The sequence below is a fragment of the Perca flavescens genome, chromosome 16 (genome assembly GCF_004354835.1).
Source record: "Perca flavescens isolate YP-PL-M2 chromosome 16, PFLA_1.0, whole genome shotgun sequence".
Taxonomy (NCBI): Eukaryota; Metazoa; Chordata; class Actinopteri; order Perciformes; family Percidae; genus Perca; species Perca flavescens.
In genome coordinates this window covers 33,096,002-33,123,461 of record NC_041346.1, presented here as the reverse complement: position 1 = coordinate 33,123,461, position 27,460 = coordinate 33,096,002, and the positions used below count along the sequence as shown (strand labels likewise).

The following is a 27,460-nucleotide window of genomic DNA, read 5'->3' as shown; positions in this document are numbered from 1 at the left end:
TCCTCATCTCCACACGTCCTCTCTCAGTCTGATCAGCATCACGTCTCGGAGATGTTTCTCTGAAATCACCTGACCAGAGAAACCAATCACACTGCAGCGTCTCGACCAAAGTAACTGATTAACTTTTACTGACGGTTTCATAGATATAAAGATCAATAAAGTCATCAACAGTCTGTGATGATGGTTCTGTTTCTGCAGAAACAGGAGGTCAAAATATAAAAGGTTAAAAGTGTAGTCAAAGTCACATAGAAAAGCCCAAAACTTTAAGTTAATAACAATCAAAACAAAATGTAACAAAAATTAAAAAGAGACAGAAAGTACAAATAAAGTAGAAGACCTGGGGAAAGACTTGATGGAGACAACAGAAGTAGCCCCCTCCTAATAGATACTTTGTTATTTGGTGAACAAGATTTTTTCTTACTGCCACATGATTCAGTGTTTCCCTATACATAGGTTAAATTAAAGGTGCACTATGAGTTCCTGCATGGTTTCAGCGCAATTTCATTTTTGTCTCAAATGGTAGTCGTCTCTCCTTGATCCGCTAGCTGCCTGGCCCCTGAACACACCGTGAAAAAGCCCGGTCTCGGGAGACAACACATGGGTCGTAAACGTCAGATACTAGAGGCACAGGCTGTGCACCAAAATACAACAAACCACGTTCCAGCCAATCAGCAACAGGCATCGACAGTTGATGGTAGGAGCGGAAGGTGGGCAGGCAGCATATGAATGTGCTGGCCAGTAGTTATCTGTGTGTGAATTTGGGGGCGGAGCTTCTGAAGGGGGGTTGTATTTGTTTGGCAATTGAGTTCAAATATCAACAATCTTTGTTCAGAATCTCTTAGTGCACCTTTAAGACCTGCCAAGGTAGATACAATCAGAATAATTTTTTTTCTCCAATCAACAATGTATTTTTACAGCGCACAGCTGCCTCCAGCCCCTCCCCCTCGTTAAGTTGCGAGCCGCGTGCATGACAGCGTGAGGCTCAGAGGCTATAGTCTGAGGCTGTGTTTCAATAGTGTTTTAGATTTCTTTTTTTAGAGTCTACTTTATTGTCATTGTGCAGAGTACAAGTACAAAGACAGCGAAATGCAGTTTGCATCCAACCAGAAGTGCAAAAAAAAAAGCAGAAAAGTGCAATGTGATATACAAGTAGACTAGACAGGTGGTGCAAACATGCCCTCGTTCACTTCCCCTAAGCACTTCTCCTTGAGGGAATCCCCGCCGCCATCTTAAGTGTTGTTCCAATTGTCTGAAAACCTGAAGTGAACTTGGTGAGATCGACCCTCGGAGGGCTGAGGGAGCGAGTTAACAACAGTGGTCACTCCAGAGGTGGATATCACCCACAATGCATTGCAGTCATGCATTTGTTGCAAGACAATCCCTCCATTGTTAGGTGGAGTCATGTACAACTAAAACTCCTGGTGCTGACCACCAAAGTCAGAGAAGATGAATAAATACATTTCAACTTTTAGTTTCCTCATTGTTAGCTTGATATTTTACTGAAATATGTAATATCATTAATGTCAGTTAATATTTATTCTATATACGTTTTATTTACTAAATAGCTGTATGTGTGATTTCTTTAATTCCAACATTATCTGTAAATGTATGGAGGAGATACTGTTTTGTGAGATGTAAGCATTAATATGATTAATCATGATACAGATCACACATTTCTAAATCTGAAACTCATGCAACTGACTGAAATGAGTCTGCAGGTATTTATGATTTGTAAAATGCAGTAATAATGATTTTTTTAATATTTGTATTGCGCCTTTCATACAAGAAATAGGCCTACTTAACAATAAGGAAACAGTTTGACATAAGCAGACATAGAATGAATATAATACACACATACACATTAATAATTAATAAGATGGATAATAAAACACACTTGAAGCAGTAGCGCTAAGCCTACAACTGGCGGTTGATCCGTATAGTTTGGGCTGAAAGTAAACGAGGGGTGTTTTCCTTTTCACTCTCCCGCTCCTGCCCCACTTTCCCTCTGCTCTCCAAGTGGCCTCCGTGTGACATATGCTATGATGTCATACCAAAGGCTGACATCACTACGGGCCCATCTCCTGACGCAAGTCACGCAACGATGTGTTTTCAATGAGATATATCAGTAACCACCACTTTAACAAACACTATAGAGGGAATAGTGAGGGTTAGATATAGTTCACTATTTAACAAACACTAGAGAGGGAATAGTGAGGGTTAGATATAGTTCACTATTTAACAAACTATAGAGGGAATAGTGAGGGTTAGATATAGTTCACTATTTAACACTATAGAGGGAATAGTGAGGGTTAGATATAGTTCACTATTTAACACTAGAGAGGGAATAGTGAGGGTTAGATATAGTTCACTATTTAACACTATAGAGGGAATAGTGAGGGAGGGGATGAGGGAACGGTTTCAGGCACAGCTGAGCTGATTCAATTCATAGTATCAAATCATAACACGAGTTATCGCGAGACACTTTACAGATAGAGTAGGTTTAGACCACACTCTATAATTTACAAAGCCCCAACAATTACAGTAATTCCCTCAAGAGCAAGAAGTGCGACAGTGGTGAGGAAAAACTCCCTCTTGGGAAGAAACCTGGGACAGACCCAGGCTCTTGGTAGGCGGTGTCTGATGGTGCCGGTTGGAGATATGATGAACAGTGGTGATAATAGTCACATTAATAATGGAACAGTGACTTTGAATGGTAGTCGTAGTAGTTCATGTCATATCAGGGCGCTGCAGGGCGTTACAGGATGTTGCAACTGGATGGACGCAGCTGTAAGCAGCAGGAAGCAGCAGGGTTCAGCAGGAAGTAGCAGGAAGCAGCAGGGTTCAGCAGGAAGTAGCAGGAAGCAGCAGGATTCAGCAGGAAGCAGCAGTGTTCAGCAGGAAGCAGCAGGGTTCAGCAGGAAGCAGCAGGATTCAGCAGGAAGCAGCAGGATTCAGCAGGAAGCAGCATGACATTGCAGGGCACCGCTGAGCTCAGCAGGCAGTGCAGCAGGACCACGGCGACAGCTGGAACCAGGATCTTGGTGCCAACGTTCTCCAAGGAAATACGCTGGGGGAAAAACCATAAGGACTCCGGGGAGTAAACTCCCCAGAAGCTAGGATTAGTACATAAGGAGAGGTGCCTGTTCAGGCTTGGAACTCTCGCCTGCCGGATCAGGCTGTGCTGGCCTGCCTCCCTCTACTTTGTTATATTATTAATCTGACGACTATGAAGAGAAGCAGGTGGGCTTGGTTAGGCGGACGCTGCAACACCTCACTCCCTAACTATAAGTTTTATCAAAGAAGAGAGTTTGATTCACCTGTCAACTACTAAACTATCTTATGCGCTCAATAATATGACATTTAAAATGCAAAAATATATGAGATGGTAAAACTATTAAAAAAAATTGACTGCCCTCTTTTTTGTTATTATTTTCGGGTCTTTTTGCCTTTAATTGATAAGAAAGCTGTAGACAGAAAAGGGGGATAGAGAGGTGAGATGACATGCAGCAAAGGGTCGCTGGTTGGAATTGTACCTGCAGCCGCTGGGGTAAGGACTGAGTACATGGGGCGCACGCTCCACCAGGTGAGCTACCAGGGCGCCCTGAGTTTTACTGGGTCTCCTAGTGGCAAACTGGCACTAAACACGAGCCTTACATGCCTCCATCAGGGCCTTAACACGGTTTATATATGATCTGTTCTAAACTAATCTAGTGTGTGTGATATGTGGAGAGTTAATAAATATGTAACACGGTTCATATATAATCCTTCCATAACTAATCTAGTGTGAGTGATATGTGGAGAGTTAATAAATATGTAACATGGTTCATATATAATCCTTCCATAACTAATCTAGTGTGTGTGATATGTGGAGAGTTAATAAATATGTAACATGGTTCATATATAATCCTTCCATAACTAATCTAGTGTGTGTGATATGTGGAGAGTTAATAAATATGTAACATGGTTCATATATAATCCTTCCATAACTAATCTAGTGTGTGTGATATGAGGAGAGTTTCCAGCCTCTTCTTTAGAAACTGTGTTGGGTCAACGTGAACAAATCCTGAACATCTAAGATCAGCTACCATGGTTACATCATCACATCACTGAATATATATTTAGTCTTCTGATGACTGTCACATCTTCATCAAGAGGTTTAGAGGTTCTTACCTGTTTGTTGATGCAGGTCCAGCAGCTCTGAGCTCGCTCAGTCTTCACCTCCTCACCTCCTCTCTCAGTCTTCACTTCCTCACCTCCTCTCTCAGTCTAACCTATCAGCATCACGTCTCTGATTTCTTTCTCTGAAATCACATGACCAGAGAGAACCAATCAAAGTGCAGCGTCTCGCCCAAAGTAACTGATTAACTTTTACTGACAGTTTCATATAGATAAAGGATGATAAGGTTATCAACAGTTGGTGATGACGGTTCTGTACTAACACAACACTGTATAAATACTCTGTTACAGTAAAAGTCCTGCAGTGAAAATGCTACTTACACACTTTTACTGAAGTATCATCAGGAAAATTTTGTTAAAGTATTTAGTTAAAGGATCAAAACAGTTGTGTGTTTAATGGTCTACACACACACACACACACACACACACACACAAAACACACACACACACACACACACACACACACACACACACACACACACACACACACACACACACACACACACACACACACACACACACACACACACACACACACACACACAGTTGTGTGTTTAATGGTCTCATCATCTCAGCTGGACTTGTAGCCGTTATATTGTCGGCTACTTTACTTTAGAATCAAACATCAGATTTTATAAACTACATGTGTTTTGTGTGCAGGAATCTGAATGTGTAAAGTAACTAGTAACTAAAGTAACTAGCAACTACAGCTGTAACATATGAATGTAGTCGATTAAAAAGTGAAATTGGCATAAAAAACTCAAAGTAAAGTACAAGTACCTTAACATTTGTACTGAAGTACAGTACTGTAGTAAATGTACTTAGTTACATTTTTCTCTGGCCTTCCTACTAAACTTGCCTTCAAATCATTCAGAACTCTGCTGGCCGGATCATTACCCGCACAAAATATTCTGACCACATCCCCCCTTTCTTATCCAGCTCCACTGGCTCTCTGTTCAATCTCGGATTAATTACAAAAATCTTATCCTCTCGTATAAATCCCTTCACAACCTAGCCCCAATCTACATCTCTGACCTCCTCCAGGACTCCCCTCCATCCCACTCTCCTCCTAACCATATCCGCCGCACGCCTCTGCACCATGGGGGCTAAGGCTTTTAGCTGCACTGCTGCTGGGCTCTGGAACTCCCAAACCCTCCCCAACCTAACCCTAACCCTCTGAACCCTCCCCAACCTAACCCTAACCCCTAATGGAGAACTTCAAGTGACGTGCACCGGCCCGTGCTTCTTCCTTTGACTTCCAATGTCAACCGCCCAGTGGTCAGACGAAGTGGGGGAAGCCACTGAGATAAGTTTCTCAATCCATAACCTCAACCTAACCCAAACCCCTATCCCCAAACTACCCTAACCCGAATTGCCCTAACCCTAATCCATCAGTCTGACACCATAACATAATTCAAATCCCACCTTAACCCCCTTCTGTTTAAACTGGTTTACTCACTATAATTTATAATTTATGAAATGGACTGATTCACTTTCCACTAGAAAGTTTTTTTAAATTAGTGTCACATTTTTCTCATGTTATGTCGTGTCTTGTCTTTGTCATATGTTCTGTTTTCAGTATCTGACACAATAAAAGCTGATATTTGATATGTTTGACTGTTGGTTTAGTATTTAATCTCACTCACCGTTGGACTGAGACACTGAAATTATTTTATGGAAACTTTAAATTCATGTTTGTAGGTTTGAAACAGCACAAATATGACCTGTCAAACTCTGAAATGAGTTAAAGCTTAGCGGCTTCATTTACCCTGTAACACCCACCACACAGACAGAGTTAAAGTGTAAAAATATACAGCCATTCATTTAAAATCAATTCATAAATCACCACGTTACATTTGGCTGCTGTTAAACTTTGTGAGCCTTTGACCAATAACAACCCGTCCCAACAGAGCTGACATTTGATTGGACAAAGAGCCAGAGAATCCAACATGGAGGAAGCTATCGTAGCCTGTTAGCTGTGTGCTATCGTCCAGTTTTATTGAAGCCCCTCTGCCAGAGTATGAAGTGGTTTGTTGACATGGTTGCAGACAGTTATGAGACAAAAGTCTACTATTAGCGATGGAGCTAAGCTAACAAGCTCCGAGAGCTTTACGTTTCCTCCTTGATAACTTTATTATCCCACAAGGTGGGAAATTTGTCTTGGGCACTAAACCCGTGCTGCAGCCATACAAAACAACAAAAAATCATGTACAACAGATACTGTACAGTGATACCATACAACAAACAATAATATGACCCTAATGGTGTGTAAAACACAACATGGTGTCACGCAGTGCATATAGTTAAACATTACTCAAGAAATAAATAATAAGAACTAATAAATAGCAGTACAAGTGATAACAAGCGCAACAATACCAGTTCCAAAATGTAAAGCTGCAAATCCCATCATCAACCCGGGCCTGTTCTGGCTTTAATCTGCAGCTATTTAAAAGCTTAATAGACACTGGAATAAATGGGCTTTTGAATGGGTTTAGTCTTCAGTGAGGAACTGTAAACCTTGTACCGGAGATCAGCAGCTCATCCTCTGCAGAGCATCAGACGTGTCAACAACAATTCTATTGGCTTGTCTCAAGGAAGCCTGTCATAAATACTCTGCATGGATAAGGGCTCTTTAACACCAATGATCTTCCAGGCAGTATGAATCAATCAGAACAGTGTAGTTTTCGGCTGCACAGTGGGGTTGCCAAACCAAGCTGTGATACCGTACCTGACCAGGCTCTCCAGGACAGCTTGATAAAAGTGTACCAAGTGCCAGGAGAAATAGACATAACAGGAGCTGATCGCTGAGCTAGCAGTTAGCTCTCCATCTCCAGCAGTTCATCACTAGCGCTTTAGTAGCCAGTACTAACCACTATGTCATCAAGTGGACCATAAACCTGCATAAAAGATGGACATGTTCTCCGTTAAACATGTTTCTGAAGAGCCAAAATAAAGCTCAAAGTCGAAGTAAGTTGCCCAGTTTTGCATTGCCAGATTCTAGCGTTGATGCCGTGTTAGCATTCTGCTACAGTGTGATGGCCAAAAGCTCCACATGGTAACAACAGCCAGCAATGGTAATACTGTACACAATGTCCCCCTATTGTGTTTAGTCCACAGGTTAACTTTACAGTCAGCCACACCCCAAACTATTCATGATCACTAAAGTAGTCTAAACACTGGTCATTTGATTTATATTCTACATATGTATTTACTTTGAGCCTTATACTGTTTAAATGGAGTGCACACATTTTAAATTGTAGAGTTAAATAATAATTGTTGTGTTATATTAATCATGATGTTTTGTTCTTTGTTACCATGCTGGAGGGCCGGTCCTTCCTGGTGGAGAAAAGACGAGGCCAAAGGTGAAGGACTGTTAAATCCTGTGGCCTGTTAATCCAGCCATACCATGTGCTGCCATGTTGGAGGGGGGGAGGTCTCAGTTTCCCCTTCTGTGTCCTTTGGTTTGTCCCAACCAGTATATATGTCCCCTTGTGTCTGATTCAGTTAGGTCAGTTTGTTTAGTTCACTTCCTGTTTTGTTGTTGCTATTTTGAGTATATTTATATTTTGTTGACATCTTTTAAAAGGCCCAGATATTAAGTTCTTGGTTTATATTGTTAAGCATTTTTTAAGGTTAATAAAAAAAACTCTTTCAATGAAAACTCCTGTTCTCCTCATTGCTTTGTCCCTGACATAAATATATAAATATAACTATATATATTAAACAACAACAACAATGGACTTTGTTAAGAGTAAGACAATAGTGCCGTGTGCAAAGGGTGCTGGAATAAATATGGGATGATTAATGTAAGAGGTTTCTTTATGAGGTAGATGATATGACAGCGTGATTAGATTTATATTTGACAGTTTTGATATTTCCATGTTATTAAACTATGTAAACTATAAAGGATGTATAATTTCCAGCTCCAGTGGGTGTTTCAGCTTCAGTTAGTTTCTTTTACCACCTGCTGGTCAAAAGGAAACATCACTGCTGGTTCATCTTCTCCTTCAAATAAAAACTTTATTGACTTTGGGACACTTTTTAATAACAATCCAGTTTAAAACAATGAAACATAATCAGCATAATAACCAATAAAATACTAAATAGAAACAGAGAAACTCACTGAGACAAAATGTTCAAATCCTCTTTCTGATTGGATAATAAACTTTGTTTCATGTCGTCAGTTATCAGACTCCCAAACTGATTATCTTCTGTATTGATAATAATAATAATAGGAGTGTTTTCTCATGATATCTGGAAATGATGATGGATGGAGACTTCACAGAAGATGAGTCGGAGGATTGCAGCTTTATTAAGATACAAACAAAGTTTTCTCTCGAGAGGAATAACCTTTTTTCTTTTTCAATTGACAACACTTGAAATGATAAAGGCACTTGCAGATTACAAAGTAGTAGAAAATGTAAACCATACCATAGTGTTTCATTTTTACATCTGTTCTTAAGATTTCATCAAACCTATTTTTCTTTTTACATGTAGAGCATGTACCCAAAGTGCCTAAATGTAACTCAGAAATTAACACCCTTAATACAATTGTGGGGCTACCCAACAGGAAACCCTAAAATATGACCTCATTCCCCCATAGTGAATTTCCCATCATCTGGTAGACTCAGATATCCTATGGGTCCCTCCAAAGGTCATAGATGAAGTCTTCAAATATATATCTCCCTGAAAGATAATCCATCAGGGCCCCAACAATGTTTGATATAAAATACTAAACATCACAAGTTTTATTGTGTTTGACCTGAACTTTATCAGACATTCACATTCAACATGTTTTTACATATTCAGAACTTTTATTTCAGGTGTATACTCTATTTTTATGTTTGTATGTGAATATATACTGTATGAGTAATTCTATAAAATAAAATATCATAACAACGAAAAATAGACGTTTCTTGAAGAAACTCAAAACGCTGCTGATGACATCATAACATAAAAAAGAGAAATACATGTTTATTGAAGAAGGTTTAGCAGAAAGTTCATCAGACTCAAAAAACTGCTGCTGATCCAGTGAAGACACTCTGAGCAAACTAGTTTCACCAAGCAGACATTTTATTAATGATTCACAGAAAACTACATCAATCAGGATATTATTCCAGGAGCAACAACAGAATATAATAAAGACGTTATTGGTCTTCTTAAAAAATATCTTATTTTAAACATTTTGTGTTGCTTCACTTACACACAGGAAGATATAGACATGCATTAATATGGATTAACATGCACAGCACAGCGAGCAGTTAGGTAGTTTCCAGGAGGATGACTGGTACCTCTCCAGCTACCAGTCACCACTCAGACAATATATATTTACTGTGAAGATATTTAATCACTCGAAATAAAACAAAGTACAACATAAATGGATTAACATGTTTTTGTCTTCTGAAATATTATAACTAGTCATTAGGCATGAATACACATAAAAACACCAGGGTATATAATATATAATCACATATATTAATGAATATGCATCAAATACAAACTAATTAACAAGAGAAGGAAACATCATGTTTAACTGCTTTATATGGATATTTATACATTATATGTCAATGACGAGTTACAGTCCCTACACCAGTTATTCTGTCAACATCACACTAACATCAGAAGATATCACAGCCTTGCATTGACTGAACAGCACATTAACAATAACTCAAAGTCATTACAGAGGACACTGTTTTCATTAATAACACATTAATGAAACCTTAATGAAACACATTTGACAATCAGTGTACACCTCGTTTTCTGCACAGCTGTCTGATCTCAGTGATCATCTAGTTCATCACAGTTTTAACTGCTGCTGCAGTTTATTAAACCCGTATCGCACCAGTGCTTTGAATCCTTTACTTTTAGCTATTTTACTTAATATCTCTTTCAGTCTCTGTACCTTCCCTGTGTCTCCTTTCTCCTTCATCTTCTCAATCAGGAAAGCCAAGTGGTCATGAATGGACACTGAATTTACATTCAGGGCCATCTCCTCCAGTGTGACAACATGCTGAAAGGACTCTTCCAACCACTGATCTTTGTCTTGCTGAAGTTCTTCCATGATTTTTTTAAGAGTTTTCAAAGTACTTCCTGCTTTTTCCTTCACATCTTGCGTGGTCTTCTGAACTTTCTTTGTCTTGGTCACATAGATCCAGGGGTGTTTGACATGACTTGATTCATCTGAACATATACCCTCACATTCAATGCATTGTTCTTCCTTCACATGATCTGATGCAGGACACTTCCCGGTACAGACAGTGCAGCGGCCATCGTTCATGATCACACAGTGTTCTGGATACCAGGCCAGAGTACATGGGTAGTGACAGTTCTCCTTACAGACAGTACAGCAGACAGCTCCTCCATAGTTTAACCCAAGTGCCCACCACCTCCACTCTCTGTCGACTTTTTGTTTAACTCTGTAGGGTTCATCAACTTCTACAGTGAACTTCTCATTGTTTTTCAGACCATCCTGAGTCTGTTGGATTTCTGTCTGTTTTAGCTCAATCAATTTGATTCTCTCTTGCAGGTTGTTGATGCACGCTGTTAGTCTGATTTGTGAATGTAGCACTTCAACAGTTGTCATCAGGTTCTGAGGGGGGTTTTCGGTCAGGAAATCAGCAAATGTACCCATATGGTTCATTGTCATTTCCCATGCACCTTTTAGAGCAACATTATTTTTCTTTGTTTTCTGTGTTTTCTGGCAGTTGTTGAACATAAAATGAACAGGATCACCATCTTCATCTTTGGCACATTTAATGTTTGCAGCCTCAAGAGCTTCCAGAACATTTTCAGGTGTCAGACCATTTGAGTGTGTGATCAGAGCGATGATGTTCTTCTCCATGTCTTTTCCAAAAAGAGAGATTACTGAATCAAAGATGTACCTCAGTCGGTCACTCAGTCGATTCTCAGTCGCTTTCAGTACCAGACCCACTGCATTAATCTCATGAACTCCATCCTTTGACTGGAACAAGTCTAATAATCTCTGACTGATGATGTCATCTTGTTCGATCCCTCTGGTGTCTCCGTATCCAGGAGTATCGATGATGGTCAGAGAGTAGGGCAGAGTTTTATCTTCAAACCCAAAGATCTGGTACACGATCACATCTGATGTCTGACTTTCTGATTGACTTCTCTTCTCGTCTTCTACGATCTGAAACCAGACATCATCCTCCCACTCCACTCCCATGGCGTAGTTGACCAGAGCGTTGACCAGAGTAGATTTTCCTGTTCCTGTTTCACCAACAAGTAAGATGGTTTTGTTTATCTTGTTTGGATCTTTTTCACCAAGAGTCATTCTTGTCAGAGTTCCAATGTTATCTTTCCTTGGTATCAGCTGGTAGATAGTGGGAGATCCTGGGGTAAGAACTTTGCGGGGGATTTTGTCATATTTGGAAGAGTTGTTTCTGTAGAAAAGTAAAGACATGAGCTCAAAAACTACTAAACATAGAATGAAATGAAATAACATCACTCCACCTACTGGGGCAAAACTATTTTACTTGGTGAATTCTCAAAATATGAAACTATCTATAAACTAAGCAGTTACACATCATCAGATAGTATGGCATCATTAAAAACAATCAGCCCCATCAACAATTAATAACTAATGAGCAAATTAATATCAGTGATAAAGGAAAAGATAAAGTCTAAATTGAGTTGATTTTATGAAATCATACATGTAGTCTTACTGAATCTGTACTTTAGAGACTTTAAAAAAGCAGTACTAGTAATGTAATGATGTAATAATGTAGTAAGTGACCATAACGTACATTTGATCCTGAAACTCTATTATTTAAAAATATATCTGGTCTGGTTCTTGCTGTAATCTGGAGGATTTCTTTTAAATAAATGTTTGTTAAGTCCTTATAAATCACTGAAGGAAGTAATGATGGTGATTCAGTCTATGGTCCACTGATTAAAGTATTGCAGTATTTATATATTGCCAGTATCATGAACTGGGTGTCTCAACATCTCTTGGAGAAAAACTAAGTCTCCATTGTATTCACACTAAAAATGGATTTATGCACACAATTAAAAAGCTGAAGCTCACTTATCAACAACAAGACTCCAGACCACAACATATAAACAATAAATAAATATAAAGTTTCAGCACAATTTCATTGTTTTTACTTGAATAGAAATTCTAAATCAACCAGTACCCCTAAAGTTGATCCCGGCAGCCCTAAAAAATAATTTCAAAAAAAATGTCTTTGTTTATCTATTGTAAACTTAGACGTTTGGCTCTAGAAATATCAAAGCATCATGAAACTAAATCCAGAATCTAGACGCCTAGATCAATCAGAAAATAATTCTGAGCCATTTTCAGAAAATAGTGCTTGTCAGCCATTAGTCAAATTCACATAAATCTCTAATTTTCAAAAGTTATTGATATTGCATTTTGGAAATGTCTGCTTTTATATAGATAAATACCTGATTTCATTTGTAATACCACCTCACATTTGCAGTAACAGCCCTGTGGCTCAGCATTAAAGGAAGTTTTCTCAGAATTTTTGGTGTCTTTCTGGTTCAAACATCCAGTGTTTCCTCTATCATAATGGTCGAAAATGATGTTAAAATGCAAAAATAGCACAGTACACTGTTAAAAAGAACTATGTTAAAAAGCTCTGATCCTAGGATCTCCCTGATTGCCACTTTAGTGAAAAACAGGCCTGATTTGATTTGTTTATATAATCAAATCAATCTGACACTTTTTTGGTCTTAGTTCTCTGAATGTATGAAGGCTTTATCTGGAACATGTAACACATAATACAATGAAAGCTACAAAAACAATATTAACTTAACATATCCGAAAAGGAACAGGAAGAAGGATAACTCTATTTAATCCTACCCCTTCTCCACTACTCATTAATGATTATCAGAATGGCTTCATATTTATATCTCTATTCTATCTCTATCTCTATTATGAATTATTCTTATGGCTCTTTTTTGCTATATAGTATATAGTATAGTGTTGATAGTTAACATTTGTAAGTATTGTGACAAACTTCTCTCTTCATTGTCTCATCATGTAGTAACATGTGATCCAGCAGTGTTTTGAAAAAAAAACTGTTTTAGAAAGTAATACTCACGTTGCCATGGTAACGTCTTCCCAGGAGTTGAGGATGGAGCACCTTGTAAGTTTTCTGGAAGAACAAGTCAGTGATCATCCACAGTGCGTTTGATATGTGGGGGGGTCAGTGGGCTCTAAACTAGATTAGTTACATTCCTGCCATTCTGACATCACTTTATCAGAGTTAATAACTTCTTCTTGAGAGAGAAACCATAACATTCAGTTTATCTCTTTAGTGATGTTTTGAGAGAAAACAATATAGACTTAAAACCATCTGTTTCCCATCCCTTAAACAGATAATGTTTCAAAAGTATAAATGATTTTAATCTGAAATGGAATAATTTATCAAGTTCAAACACTGACCTCTGGCATTATAAAATGAGAGGTGTCTGTATGTAGAAACTTCTCTCTAGACTCTTCTAGAAGTCTTTTTAAATGCTCGACCAACAACACGACAACACTGGACCGACTGGAGGGTCCAGTAAAGTTAGAGGTGTTAAAAATTTCACATTATGGCCTTTTATCAAACAAATTAACACTAACACTACTTTTTCTTTTAGTTTTTTTAGGGACACCTTTGAAAGGCCTGTTGGTCTCAGGAGCAGAGCAGCAGCTGATGTAACAAACAGGAAGACAGAAAACCATCCAACCTGTGATACATACCTGTGTTTTTAAAGTCCTGGTCAACCCAGAAAAAGGTCCAGAGAAATGGATCTGAAGTTCCTGAAGCTTGGAGACGAGGTGACTATGGACACTGGTAAAGAAAAAATAATAAATCATATGAATGTAATGTAGTGTAATAAGGAGGCAGTCTATTCCTTCCTGTGTATCATCAGTAAACAGGAAGGGAGGGAGGATGCTCTGTGGTCATGATTTCACCGAAACTGTCTCAGAGACAAAGTAACTTCAGGGGCAGGGGTGGCCTAAAGGTTAGAGAAGCGAGCTTGTGACTGGGAGGTCGTCGGTTCAATCCGCAGACCGACAGGATAAAATCTGGGTGGGGAAAGTGAAAGAGCAGCACTTGTCCCTCTCTCACTACTACCACTTGAGCAAGGCACTTAACTCCAACGGCTCCAGTGGAGCTGCTAAGTGGCCAGCAGATCAGACTGTGGTTGTACTGGGCAGCTTCCAGGTGTGAATGTGATCAGGTCGTTCCTGCAAAAGACAGGCTGCCTCTCAGTGAACCTTCGTTGAATAAATAAAAGTTAAAAAAAAAAATATATATATAGTAAAGTATTTTTTTGAAGAGTTTAATGTCACAAGATTTTAAATTATAACATACTGTCCCCAAAACAATACCTCAAAGGTAATCACAATTACACCAAAATTTTCTAGTACTAATATAAAGTATCTGGTTCCTATTATTACATCATTTGTAGATCTACAGTAGAGCTGCAAAGATGAATTAATTAATGGATTAGGTGTCAAGTAATTAATTTCCAACTATTCTGATAATCCATTCATCAGTTGGAGTCATGTTTTATGATAAAACAGGTAAACGGTGTGATGTCAGCTTGTTAAATATGAATATGTTCTAGTGTCTTCTCTCCTCTGGGACAGGACACTGAATATATTTGTGTTGTGGACAAAACAAGACATTTGAGGATGTCATCTTGGGCTTTTGGGGAAACACTGATCTACATTTTAGAGACAGAACAACTCATCCATTTATCCAGACAATAATGAAAATAATTGTTCGTTGCAGCTCTAAATCTGTTCCTTTTGCATCTTTTTTTTTCATCATTATTTTTGACGGTTTCTTCGTTTTTCCAGATTTTTAAGCAGCCACAGTGTTTGGCGGCCAAAAAAAAAGCAACCGTCCTGAACATCAACCCCAATCAGCCCCAGTGAGTTTCATAGCGTGACTTTATACCTGCTAACTAAAAACGTAACATGAAAGATCTGAGTTTTTATTAAAAAACAACTTCACCTTTTACAAATGGAGACATCAACAAAATGTTTTAGATTTAAAATTATTTACAGGATCTGCTGCAGTAACTGATGAAATATTATCTGTCTGTGATAAAAAACACAAATCTAAAAACTAAAAAGATGATTTTTTTTCAAATGGATTTATAGTCAGAGTGCTTTTGTAAATTACTATAAAAAACAAATATGGTCGTTAAAAAATGAAAAATCTGAGAAAAATGTTCAGTTTCTCTCATGTTTCAGAATTATTGGATTCTGAGTGAAAATTTAATCAAACAAAACAATTATTATTACCCTTATTATTATAATTACCTTATTAAACTTCTACTTACTTTACTAAAAGTGTTGGGTGCCAGTAGCATTTACTGTCTTTTGAGTTTATTAAAGTCATATTTTTGTATTCATATGAAGTCCTTTGCAGTACTTAAAAGAGTCAGAATACTTTATTAATCCTCTCAGGGAAATTGTTCAGTTGCTCACAGTCAGATTCAAGGTAATATAAGAGTAAGAAAAGAGAGAGTCAATATGTGGATAAAGTATAACATAAAGTAACATAACTACTGTGCAACAAAGAAAGGTAAGTTAAGTAAAGTATGATTATGTTAAAAAGTAAGATTAGATTAAAAAAGATTGTTTCTAAAACAATGGATTGTACAAATGTGTGACTATACATAGCAGCAGTAAATAAATAACGGGTATTATATTCACACTGTACTTATTTATGTTTGTACTGTATTTATGTTGACGCTGTACTACAATAGAATGTGTACAATCCATTAGATCTTTTTAGCCTAATCTTACTTTTACTTAATGTTTTTATTTATTTCTTACTGTAGCTATTTTACTTTTGATATTTTATACATTTATTGATTTTTCTTATTCATACTTTACTTTATGTCTGGTATTACCTCCAGATAGTATCACTGTAAAGTATTTCCAGTTGTAAAGTGTTACCTTACCTGTCTTGTTGGTCTGTGATGCTGAGGAGGTATAGAGAGAAGAGAAGAGTTTATACAGTATATCAGTATATCAGAGAGGGAGGAGGCTCTGGGGTCACATGATTTAAGAGCAACAGTTTGACTTCAAATCAAGTGGAAGAGGAAGGAAGAGACAGAGGATGCTCTGTGGTCACGATTTCACACAAGAGACAGAGTACCTTCATAGACTTCTTCTTTTGAAGATTTTAATCTCACGCACAGAAATATTTTGACTTCACTGTTCTTACCATTGTTGTGAAATGGTTTGACTTCAAACCATCAGTAAAACCAGAGGGGAAGTGAGGGAAGAGTTCTCTTTAGAAGACTTTTATTGATCAGCTGAGACAAAGTTCAGATGTAGCAGCAAATAAAAGTAAAATAATTACTAATTATAAGTGTATGAAACAAAACTCGTCCCAGGTGATTAGAGAGCCTGTTAGGTTTCTAGTTAGTGTTGATTAAGAGTCCACTAGTTTAGTTAATATGACCAACAAGGGAAACCTTCACAGAACAAACTATCAGACTAATAATCAACATATAACTCAAATATGGAGAATCTATAACATACTGTCCCCAAAAAAACCCTCAAAGGTAATCACAATAACACTAATATGTTGTAGCACTAATATAAGGTATCTTGTTCCTATTAAAAAATCATCTACTGTAGAGGTACAGTAGAGCTGCAAAGATTGAGCGATTAATGTATTAGTTAACAAGTATTTAATTAATCTCCAACTATTTTGATAATCCATTAATCAATTTGAGTCATGTTTTATGATAAAACAGGTCAACTTGTGTGATGTCAGCTTGTTAAATGTGAATAATGTTCTAGTGTCTTCTCTCCTCTGGGACAGGAAACTGAAGATCTTTGAGTTGTGGACAAAAACAAGACATTTGAGGACGTCATCTTGGGCTTTCTGGGAAACTCATCCAGACAATAATCCACACATTACTAGACATTATACAACAAGTAGATCCAACCAGACAATCTGATTGGTCAACTAGACATTTAGAACATGCTCAAATCAGCATGACCGCACACCTAGAGCCATTTCAGCACCTGGTGCATCACTTACAATATATATACAGTTTCAAAACATTTGTATTCATGTAAGTAATGAAGGAATCACTGTGTAACACACAAAAGCTCTCCAACTAATATATCAAGTGATTAATTGGATTTAACAACTTATTTGTTACAAGGCTCTGAAGTTATATTTGACTGGAGATGTTTGGATCAGCTGTGCCGGTGACATATCTTGAAAATAGCTGCTAAATGTGATTTTCTCGGACGTACAGGACTAGGGCTGTCAAAATTGCTCAAAAATGACGGTCGAATATTCCCTCTAAAAAAACACATAATATTCAAACTATTTGAACATCTGGTTGCGCATGTTTCCAAGGTGACGTCAAAATGATGTATATCCGGCTGGCGCGTCCGATTTATGGCGCGCGAGCCGAGGTCGCGCACGGCTCTTTTTTTTCAGCGGCTGTCAGTACCTAATCCGTACCGCCTGACAGATCCGTTCTGCGCATGTGCAAGATGCGTAGATGTTTACGACCTGCCTCATCTGTCCCACGCTAGCCTCCACCGGGAAGCTAACGTTAGTTTAGCTAACAGCTAATTTGGCTAACCGCTAGCTGACAGCTAGATTAAAAAATAACTTAGATTCAGTCTAAAATAATTAAGTCAAACTTAATGGGAGAAGCAGGCTACAGCTGAATTAAGACTTTACAGTAATAACAATAAAGACAAGTATTGACTGATTGTATTTTAAATGAGCACAAGTAAAGTAGAACTGACGTAACAGCTGATATATATGTTAACGTTTATTTTTTAAGTTTTATTTTGAGGGTCTTTTAAAGTTATTACATGTTGTCTCAACTAGCGGTTAGCCGAATTAGCTGTTAGCTAAACTAACGTTAGCTTTCCTGTGGAGGCTGTCGACCGGAAGCGTGGAACAGATCGGACAGTGTTGTAAATTCTCGTACAACAGCGCATGTGCGAACATCTTGCGAATGCGCAGAACGGATCTGTCAGGCGGTACGGATTAGGTACTGACAGCGGCGCGCGACAAAGCAGAAACAGGAGGCCTGAATGAGTTCACCGACAAGCGGATGTCAGGACTCTCAGAGTGACTGCAGGTCTCTCTGGTAAACTTAGTGCAGGTCTCTCTGGTAAACTTACTGCAGGTCTCTCTGGTAAACTTAGTGCAGGTCTCTTTGGTAAACTTACTGCAGGTCTCTCTGGTAAACTTACTGCAGGTCTCTCTGGTAAACTTACTCTCTCTGCAGGTCTCTCTGGTCTCTGGTAAACTTACTGCAGGTCTCTCTGGTCTCTCTGGTAAACTTAGTGCAGGTCTCTCTGGTAAACTTAGTGCAGGTCTCTCTCTGGTAAACTTACTGCAGGTCTCTCTGCAGGTCTCTTTGGTAAACTTACTGCAGGTCTCTCTGCAGGTCTCTCTAAACTTTCTGCAGGTCTCTCTGCTAAACTTACTGCAGTTCTCTCTGCAGGTCTCTCTGGTAAACTTACTGCAGGTCTCTCTGGTAAACTTACTGCAGGTCTCTCTGCAGGTCTCTCTGGTAAACTTACTGCAGGTCTCTCTGGTAAACTTACTGCAGGTCTCTCTGCAGGTCTCTCTGGTAAACTTACTGCAGGTCTCTCTGGTAAACTTACTGCAGGTCTCTCTGGTAAACTTACTGCAGGTCTCTCTGGTAAACTTACTGCAGGTCTCTCTGGTAAACTTACTGCAGGTCTCTCTGCTAAACTTACTGCAGGTCTCTCTGGTAAACTTACTGCAGGTCTCTCTGGTAAACTTACTGCAGGTCTCTCTGGTAAACTTACTGCAGGTCTCTCTGGTAAACTTACTGCAGGTCTCTCTGGTAAACTTACTGCAGGTCTCTTTGGTAAACTTACTGCAGGTCTCTCTGGTAAACTTACTGCAGGTCTCTCTGGTAAACTTACTGCAGGTCTCTCTGGTAAACTTACTGCAGGTCTCTCTGGTAAACTTACTGCAGGTCTCTTTGGTAAACTTACTGCAGGTCTCTCTGGTAAACTTACTGCAGGTCTCTCTGGTAAACTTACTGCAGGTCTCTCTGGTAAACTTACTGCAGGTCTCTCTGCAGGTCTCTCTGGTAAACTTACTGCAGGTCTCTCTGGTAAACTTACTGCAGGTCTCTCTGGTAAACTTACTGCAGGTCTCTCTGGTAAACTTACTGCAGGTCTCTTTGGTAAACTTACTGCAGGTCTCTCTGGTAAACTTACTGCAGGTCTCTCTGGTAAACTTACTGCAGGTCTCTCTGCAGGTCTCTCTGGTAAACTTACTGCAGGTCTCTGGTAAACTTACTGCAGGTCTCTCTGGTAAACTTACTGCAGGTCTCTCTGCAGGTCTCTCTGGTAAACTTACTGCAGGTCTCTCTGCAGGTCTCTCTGGTAAACTTACTGCAGGTCTCTCTGCAGGTCTCTCTGGTAAACTTACTGCAGGTCTCTTTGCAGGTCTCTCTGGTAAACTTACTGCAGGTCTCTCTCTCTGGTAAACTTAAACTTCTCTTTGCAGGTCTCTCTGGTAAACTTACTGCAGGTCTCTCTGGTAAACTTACTGCAGGTCTCTCTGGTAAACTTACTGCAGGTCTCTCTGGTAAACTTACTGCAGGTCTCTCTGCAGGTCTCTCTGGTAAACTTACTGCAGGTCTCTCTGCAGGTCTCTCTGGTAAACTTACTGCAGGTCTCTCTGGTAAACTTACTGCAGGTCTCTCTGGTAAACTTACTGCAGGTCTCTCTGGTAAACTTACTGCAGGTCTCTCTGGTAAACTTAGTGCAGGTCTCTCTGGTAAACTTACTGGGTTAAGATGAGTTCTTTTATGGTGAATGAAAGGCTCGATCCAACGAAGTAGCTCATTGAATCAAATCGAAGCATTAACGGCAATGCTGCTGCCAGTTCTGCCGTTGTTTACCTTTTTCTTCTTCTTCTAGTCTGTAGAAAGAGCAACATCAGTAGCCTTTGCTCATTTGCGCCACCTCTGTTCAGGAGAAGACTGAAACTAGCGTCACGAGCACCAGCACAGGTAGAAACAGTCTCGGTCACATTTGTATGCGCCAGCTGGGCTGCGTCCAGTATATAACATATACTATATAGTATATATATAATATAATATATAAACGGCTTTCAGGCGCGCTAGCAAAGCACACAGCCAGACAGCCTCTGCTACCGCGAGTGTTTTTAAATTTTTTTATTTGAATATTAATTTTCACCTTCGAAATTCGTTTTTTAAAAACTATTCAAATATATATTCGAATTTAGAATATTCGTTGACAGGACCTATATCTGTCCATGGAAAAAATATTTTTTTCAGCAGCTATCTTAGATTCAACAAGACACAGCTAGAAAAGCAGTTCGGTGGTGTTTATATTTGCGGTAGTTATTCAGTTTGGGAAATCCCACGATCTCTACAAAGCTAACATTAGTTTAAGTTGACTGCCTGATTAAAGCCCTTTTTATAGTTGTGCGTCGAATTGATGGCGTAGACCCCTCTGCGTCTACGCCGGACCCTGCGCCGTAGCCTGACGCGCACCTCTTGAAAAATGTAACTACACGTCGTGCCGACGTTTAGTTAATATGACCAAAAAGGGAAACCTTCACAGAACACAGTAATAATCAACATATTACTTAAATATGGAGAATCTCAAACATACTGTCCCCAAAACCAAACCTCAAAGGTAATCACAATTGTATCCCCACGCCTTCGTCCAAAGGACATCAATATTTTCTAATACTAATATAAAGTATCTGGTTCCTATTATTATGTCATCTGTAGATCTACAGTCAACCATGACATATGACTAGACTGATTGGAAAACTGGGTTGGTCTTTCTGGCTCAGTACTAAACTGGTTTGAATCCTATTTAAAGAATAGGGACTACTTTGTGTCTATAGGTAATTATACATCTGAGCATACAAATATGATGTGTGGAGTTCCCCAAGGCTCAGTTCTGGGGCCTCTCCTGTTTTACATCTACATGCTTCCACTGGCTCAGATTATGGAAAACAACAAAATAAGTTACCATAGTTATGCGGATGACACACAAATTTACATAACCTTATCGCCAGGGAACTATAGTCCAATACAAAAACTGACTAAGTGCATTGAACAAATTAATGACTGGATGTCCCAGAATTTTCTTAAATTAAATGAAGAAAAAACTGAGGTGGTTGTTTTTAGAGCAAAAGAGGAACAATTAAAAGTCAGCACTCAGCTTCAAACGACAATGTTAAAAACAACAGACAAAGCCAGAAATCTTGGTGTAGTCATGGACTCAGACCTGAATTTTAAAAGCCACATTAAAACAATAATAAAGTCAGCCTATTATCACCTTAAAAATATATCAAGGGTTAAAAGGATTATGTCTCAGCAGGATCTGGAAAAACTTGTCCATGCTTTTATGTTCAGTAGACTTGACTACTGTAACGGTGTCTTTACAGGTCTCCCTAAAAAATCAATCAGACAGCTGCAGCTGATTCAGAACGCTGCTGCTCGAGTCCTCACTAAAACCAAGAAAGTGGATCACATCACTCCAGTACTGAAGTCTCTACACTGGCTTCCAGTGCCTCAAAGATTTGATTTTAAAATACTTTTATTGGTTTATAAATCACTAAACAGTTTAGGTCCAAAATTTTCTGATCTGGTCCTCTCAAAATACCTTTCTCAGGTGGTCTGGGACAGGTCTGACCTCTCAGGTCTACTATGACCCACCCAGACCTCTCAGGTGGTCTGGGACAGGTCCCCCCCCCCAGACCTCTCAGGTGGTCTGGGACAGGTCTCTCCCACCCAGACCTGGTGGTCTGGGACAGGTCTACTTGTTGTCCCCAGAGTCCTCTCAGAACTGGGAAACAGGGACCCACCCAGACCTCTCAGGTGGTCTGGGACAGTTTTTAGAGTCAGAACTAAACAGGGAGAAGCACAGTTTTTATCTGGAACAAAAACTTCCATATAACTGCAGATCCGCTGCAACTCTCAGTTTATTTAAATCAAGGCTGAAGACTTTTCTTTTTGATGTTGCCTTTCTTTAAATAATTATTCATTTCTATTAAGTTGCATTGTTGAAACTGTATTAAAATTGATATAAGCATATAAAGAGAAGACCAGTGGAACCAGCCCGTTCTGGGAATGGCAAGGATTCTTGTATTTTATCTGCTTTTATATGTTTAACTGTTTTTAACTGCTCTTTGATGTCTCATTTCTTGTACTGCACTGTAACTTTTATTCTTGTATTTTAATCGTTTTTATGTAAAGCACTTTGAATTGCCCTGTTGCTGAAATGTGCTATACAAATAAAGCTGCCTTGCCTTACAGCAGAGCTGCAAAGATGAATTGATTAATGGATTAGTTGTCAAGTAATTCATTTCCAACTATTCTGATGATCAGTGAAACCGTTTGAGTCATTATTTATGATAAAACGGTGAAACTTGTGTGATGTCAGCTTGTTAAATATGAATATTTTCTGGTTTCTTCTATCCTCTGGGACAGGAAACTGAAGACCTTTGTCTTATAGGAAACAAACCACAAAACAATCGTATCGTTTTATAACAGTATAAAGAGAAAGGACGCATTTGAAGATTTAACATTTTTCATCACTTGAACATATTCAAAACTTTAATCAAGTGTAAACTCTATCTTTTCATGTATGTGAGTATATACGTATGTGTGTTTCTAGTGAGGTAAAGTCTAAGTCTTTAAAATAAAATGGTATAATTCACATTACAAAGACAAACAGACGTTTATGAAGGAAGTTCAGCAGACTCAACAAGCCGTACACGCGGTGCTTGCAGCTTTAATTATATCTAATTTCTAGTATTCTTAAGAAGTTCAAGGCACATTTCTGGCACTCTTTTCTGACAGATTTTAATATCCAGCTGCCAGCTAAAAAGCAGACTTCCTGTCCTGAACACGGCCCTCCAGCTCGTCATTTAAAATCAGCCCCAGTGAGTTTCATAGCGTGACTTTATACCCGCTAACTAAAAACATAACATGAAAGATCTGAGTTTATATTAAAAAACAACTTCACCTTTTACAAATGGAGACGTCAACAAAATGTTTTAGAGTTCAAATTATTTACAGGATCTGCTGCAGTAACTGATGAAATATTAGCCTCGTGAGAGTGTCCTGATCTGGTGAGCTCCAGTTTTCTCCTCTCAGATCAGTCTGGCATCTTGAGGCAGAGAAAATTTGGAGCCGTTAGCCAAACGACTGGGCCAATCAGCGTTGGTTTTGAGGAGGGTTAGGTGGTGATAGACAGATGGTTTATCCAATCAGCTAACCAGTATTTTCAGAAAGCGGTCCGGGAACCTGAAATGGTGCCTTTTATTCTTTTATTCCTAAATTCTCGTTACACAAACGGCAAATATCCTTTACCGACATGTTGCTAGCTTGCTGAGCTAACGAGCTATGCTTTGCCTGCAGCAGCAGCAGGGGCGGGCTTGTGGTGGTATTTTCATACGCTTCGTGGATCTGATTGGTTGATTTGGCCCGTCTATCACCAACATAGGTGATAGACAGATGGTTCATCCAATCAGCTAACCAGTATTTCTGCCCCTTCCCAAAAGTTCTCCAACGGAAAGTTCCCAGATGGATATGCCGAGCAAATGCGAAGCGATCCATCTGGTGGAGTCAGGTTACTGAAATATTATCTGTCTGTGATAAAAAAACACAAATCTAAAAACTAAAAAGATGATTTTTTTTCAAATGGATTTATAGTCAATGTGCTTTTTTAAATTACAAAAAAAACAAATATGGAATGAAAACTTCGAGAAAAATATTTCTCTCATGTTTCAGAAATATTGGATTCTGAGTGAAAATGTAATTGAACAAAACAATTACTATCGTTATTATTATTTTCTTATTAAACCATAAGGATGAAAGAATCTCTGTTTATTCACTGTAAACCCCAATGCTCAAATTAACTAATTGGAATAATACTGATAACTTCAATTTGTTTAGAAATTCTACTTATTTAATAAAAGTGTTGGGTGCCAGTAGCATTTACTGTCTTTTGAGTTTATTAAAGTCATATTTTTGTATTAATTTAAACTCCTTTGCAATACATAAAATGAGTCAGAATACTTTATTAATCCTCTCAGGGAAATTGTTCAGTTGCTCACAGTGCAGTATGAGCATAAATAAAGCAGTAAATACATAACAGATATTCTACACGCTACTTATATTCACACTGTACTTGTTTGTACTGTATTTATGTTGACACTGTACTACAATAGAATGTGTACAATCCATTAGATCTTTTTAACCTAATCTTACTTTTACTTAACGTTTTTATTTATTTATTACTGTAGCTATGTTACTTTTGTACTTTTAATAAATAATACATTTATTGATTTTTCTTATTCTAACTTTACTTTATATCTGGTATTACCTCCCACGACTGATCACGATTTTCACAGAAACAGTTTGACTTCAAATCATCAGTAAACAGGAAGAGACAGAGGGCACTCTGTGGTCACGATTTCACAGAAACTGTCTCAGAGACGGAGTACCTTCATAGACTTCTGTTTTTTGAAGATTTTCATGTCACGCGATTTCACAAAAACAGTTTGACTTCAAATCCTCAGTAAAACCAGAGGGGCAGTGATGGAGGAGTTCTCTTTAGAAGACTTTTATTGATCACCTGAGACGAAGTTCAGGTGTTGCAGCAGCAAATAAAAGTAAAATAATTAATAATTATAAGTGTTGTAGAAATAATAGCATTAAATTCTGACAGTTAATGCTATTATTTCTTAAACTTAAAGCTGCAGATGTCAGATAGAAATGTCAGATTAAGGGTGTTGTGCTGTGTTTAAAACAAAATTTGTCACAGGTGATTAGAGAGCCCATTAGGTTTACTTCTCACACACATACACACGGACACGCACACAGACACACACGCACACACACACACACACACACACATTGACTCAGCCTTAGTTTGTGCTTCTCATGCAGAAGTTGTAGTTCATTTTTGGCTTCCTCTCTTGGTACAGAGCAGGCTGTGGTTAGCCTAGCTTAGCTTTAGTACTAGAAGCGGGTTGGTTCAGTCTGTGAACCAACAGTGTGTGTGTGTGTGTGTGTGTGTGTGTGTGTGTGTGTGTGTGTGTGTGTGTGTGTGTGTGTGTGTGTGTGTGTGTGTGTGTGTGTGTGTGTCTGTGTGTCTGTCTCTGTCCCCAAACCCTGTGTGTGTCTGTGTGTGAGTGTGTAATGTAATATAGAGAAATGATGCTGATTTCTTGTAATTTTCCTGACAGTTATAGTTGACATAATGTTGAAACTCAGAAGACAAAAAACTTTTTATTTCTATCAAAAGCCAACTGTGACAGGCAACACAAACGTGAGATTTATGTTTTATCAGAAATGTTTTCAAACTGTTTCTTCCAGTTTTCTAAGAGAAAAGATTTCAGTGATGAAGACTATGATGGTAGTTTAGTTAAATGAAGGTCTGGTATCTTCCTCACCTCCAATAAAGAGCTTTTCTGTGTCAACATTCAGGACTGTCTACCATGCCCTGAATGAGACTGAACCAAACATTTCCCCAAATTTACATTTACATTTAAAAAGCTTTTCTTACTGACATTCTCAATGTTGTTCAATATGTAAACATTTAACTTTTCCAGATAATTCAACGATCATATCAATTCTGAATATGTTTATAGTATGTGAACAAATCCAAGAAATGTGACTCTGGTTTGAACCAAACATTTCCCCAAATTTACATTTACATTTCAAAAGCTTTTCTTACTGACATTCTCACACACACACGCGCGCTCACACACACACACACACACACACACACACACACACACACACACACACAAGCTTGCTCACCCACACGCACACAGACACACACGCGCAGCACACACACACACACACACACACACACACACACACACACACACACACACACACACACACACACACAGACACACACACACACACACGCACGCACGCACACACACACACACACGCGCATGCTCACAAACACACCAACACACACGCGCACACACACCAATCAACAAACCTTTGTCATCGTTGCCAGGCGACCGCGGTGATGCCGTCCCGGTCCGACTGGCGAGCAGCAGCTGTCGATCACAGAGAGAAACGATTAAATCACCATGACAACTGAAGACAACGCTTTCAAAATGAAATGGCGTTAAAGCAACAAAAAAAAATTTATTTAAAAGAGTCAAAAAACAAAAAATGATTAGTTATATAAAGGAGGATCTTCTCTTTGTTGTTTAAAACAGAGTTTGGTTCAACTGACCGTGACCCAAGTTCTTGTTGAAGTGCTCGTAGACGGTGGAGAAGGTTAACATCTGATCACCATGGAAACAAGCCAGGAATACAACTACAGACTACTCTCACTGTGGATTAATAGGTGGATGATGGCAGAAATTATCTAAAGAAAAGGGAAGAAAGTACAGGAAGAATAAATAAGGACCGACGTAAAAGAGAACAAAATCTTTGCAGCTCTATGAGTTATGTAAGTTTTTAAGTGTTTAAGTTCACATCCTGTTTTGTTGTTGCTATTTTGAGTATAGTTATATTTTGTTGACATCTTTTAAAAGGCCCAGATATGAAGTTCTTGGTTTATATTGTTTAGCATTTTTTAAGGTTAATAAAAAAAACCTCTTTCAACGAAAACTCCTGTTCTCCTCATTGCTTTGTCCCTGACATAAATATATAAATATAACTATATATATTAAACAACATCAACAATGGACTTTGTTAAGAGTAAGACAATAGTGCAAAGTGCAAAGGGTGCTGGAATAAATATATGATGATTAATGTAAGCGGTTTCTTTATGAGGTAGATGATATGACAGTTTATTAACAGCGTTCTTAGATTTATATTTGACAGTGATGATATTTCCATGTTATTAAACTATGTAAACTATAAAGGATGTATAATTTCCAGCTCCAGTGGGTGTTTCAGCTTCACTTAGTTTCTTTCACCACCTGCTGGTCAAAAGGAAACATCACTGCTGGTTCATCTTCTTCAAATCAAAACTTTATTGACTTTAGGACACTTTTTAATAACAACCCAGTTTAAAACTATGAAAACATAATCAGCATAACAACAAATAAAATACTAAAGGTGGGGTGTTGTTGATGGCACAGTGGCTAGTGACGCATACTTTTGGTGTGAGACACCCCAGGTTCCATTCCCACTGAGATACATCAACCAATGTGTCCCTGAGCAAGGCACTTAACCCATAGTTGCTCCAGAGGCGTGTTACCTCTAATATATACAGTATATTAATTGTAAGTCG

At 38.5% G+C, this 27,460-nt stretch overlaps 1 protein-coding gene across 2 annotated transcripts; it reads right to left on the bottom strand.

Moving 5' to 3' along the window:
• Positions 1-9,274: 9,274 nt before the first annotated feature.
• On the bottom strand, positions 9,275-26,811 carry LOC114570786 (uncharacterized). 2 transcript variants are annotated; one of them, XM_028601348.1, is made up of 6 exons: positions 26,453-26,811; positions 26,210-26,270; positions 16,132-16,152; positions 13,907-13,997; positions 13,263-13,316; positions 9,275-11,579 (listed from the first exon to the last, which is right to left on the bottom strand). In XM_028601348.1, exons 5-6 carry the CDS (start codon positions 13,268-13,270, stop codon positions 9,974-9,976), a joined length of 1,614 nt encoding a protein of 537 aa, XP_028457149.1. In that variant the 5' UTR covers positions 13,271-13,316; positions 13,907-13,997; positions 16,132-16,152; positions 26,210-26,270; positions 26,453-26,811; the 3' UTR covers positions 9,275-9,973. The 2 variants fall into 2 exon arrangements, with proteins under 2 accessions (XP_028457149.1, XP_028457152.1); XM_028601351.1 differs by lacking the exon at positions 16,132-16,152.
• Positions 26,812-27,460: the final 649 nt, after the last annotated feature.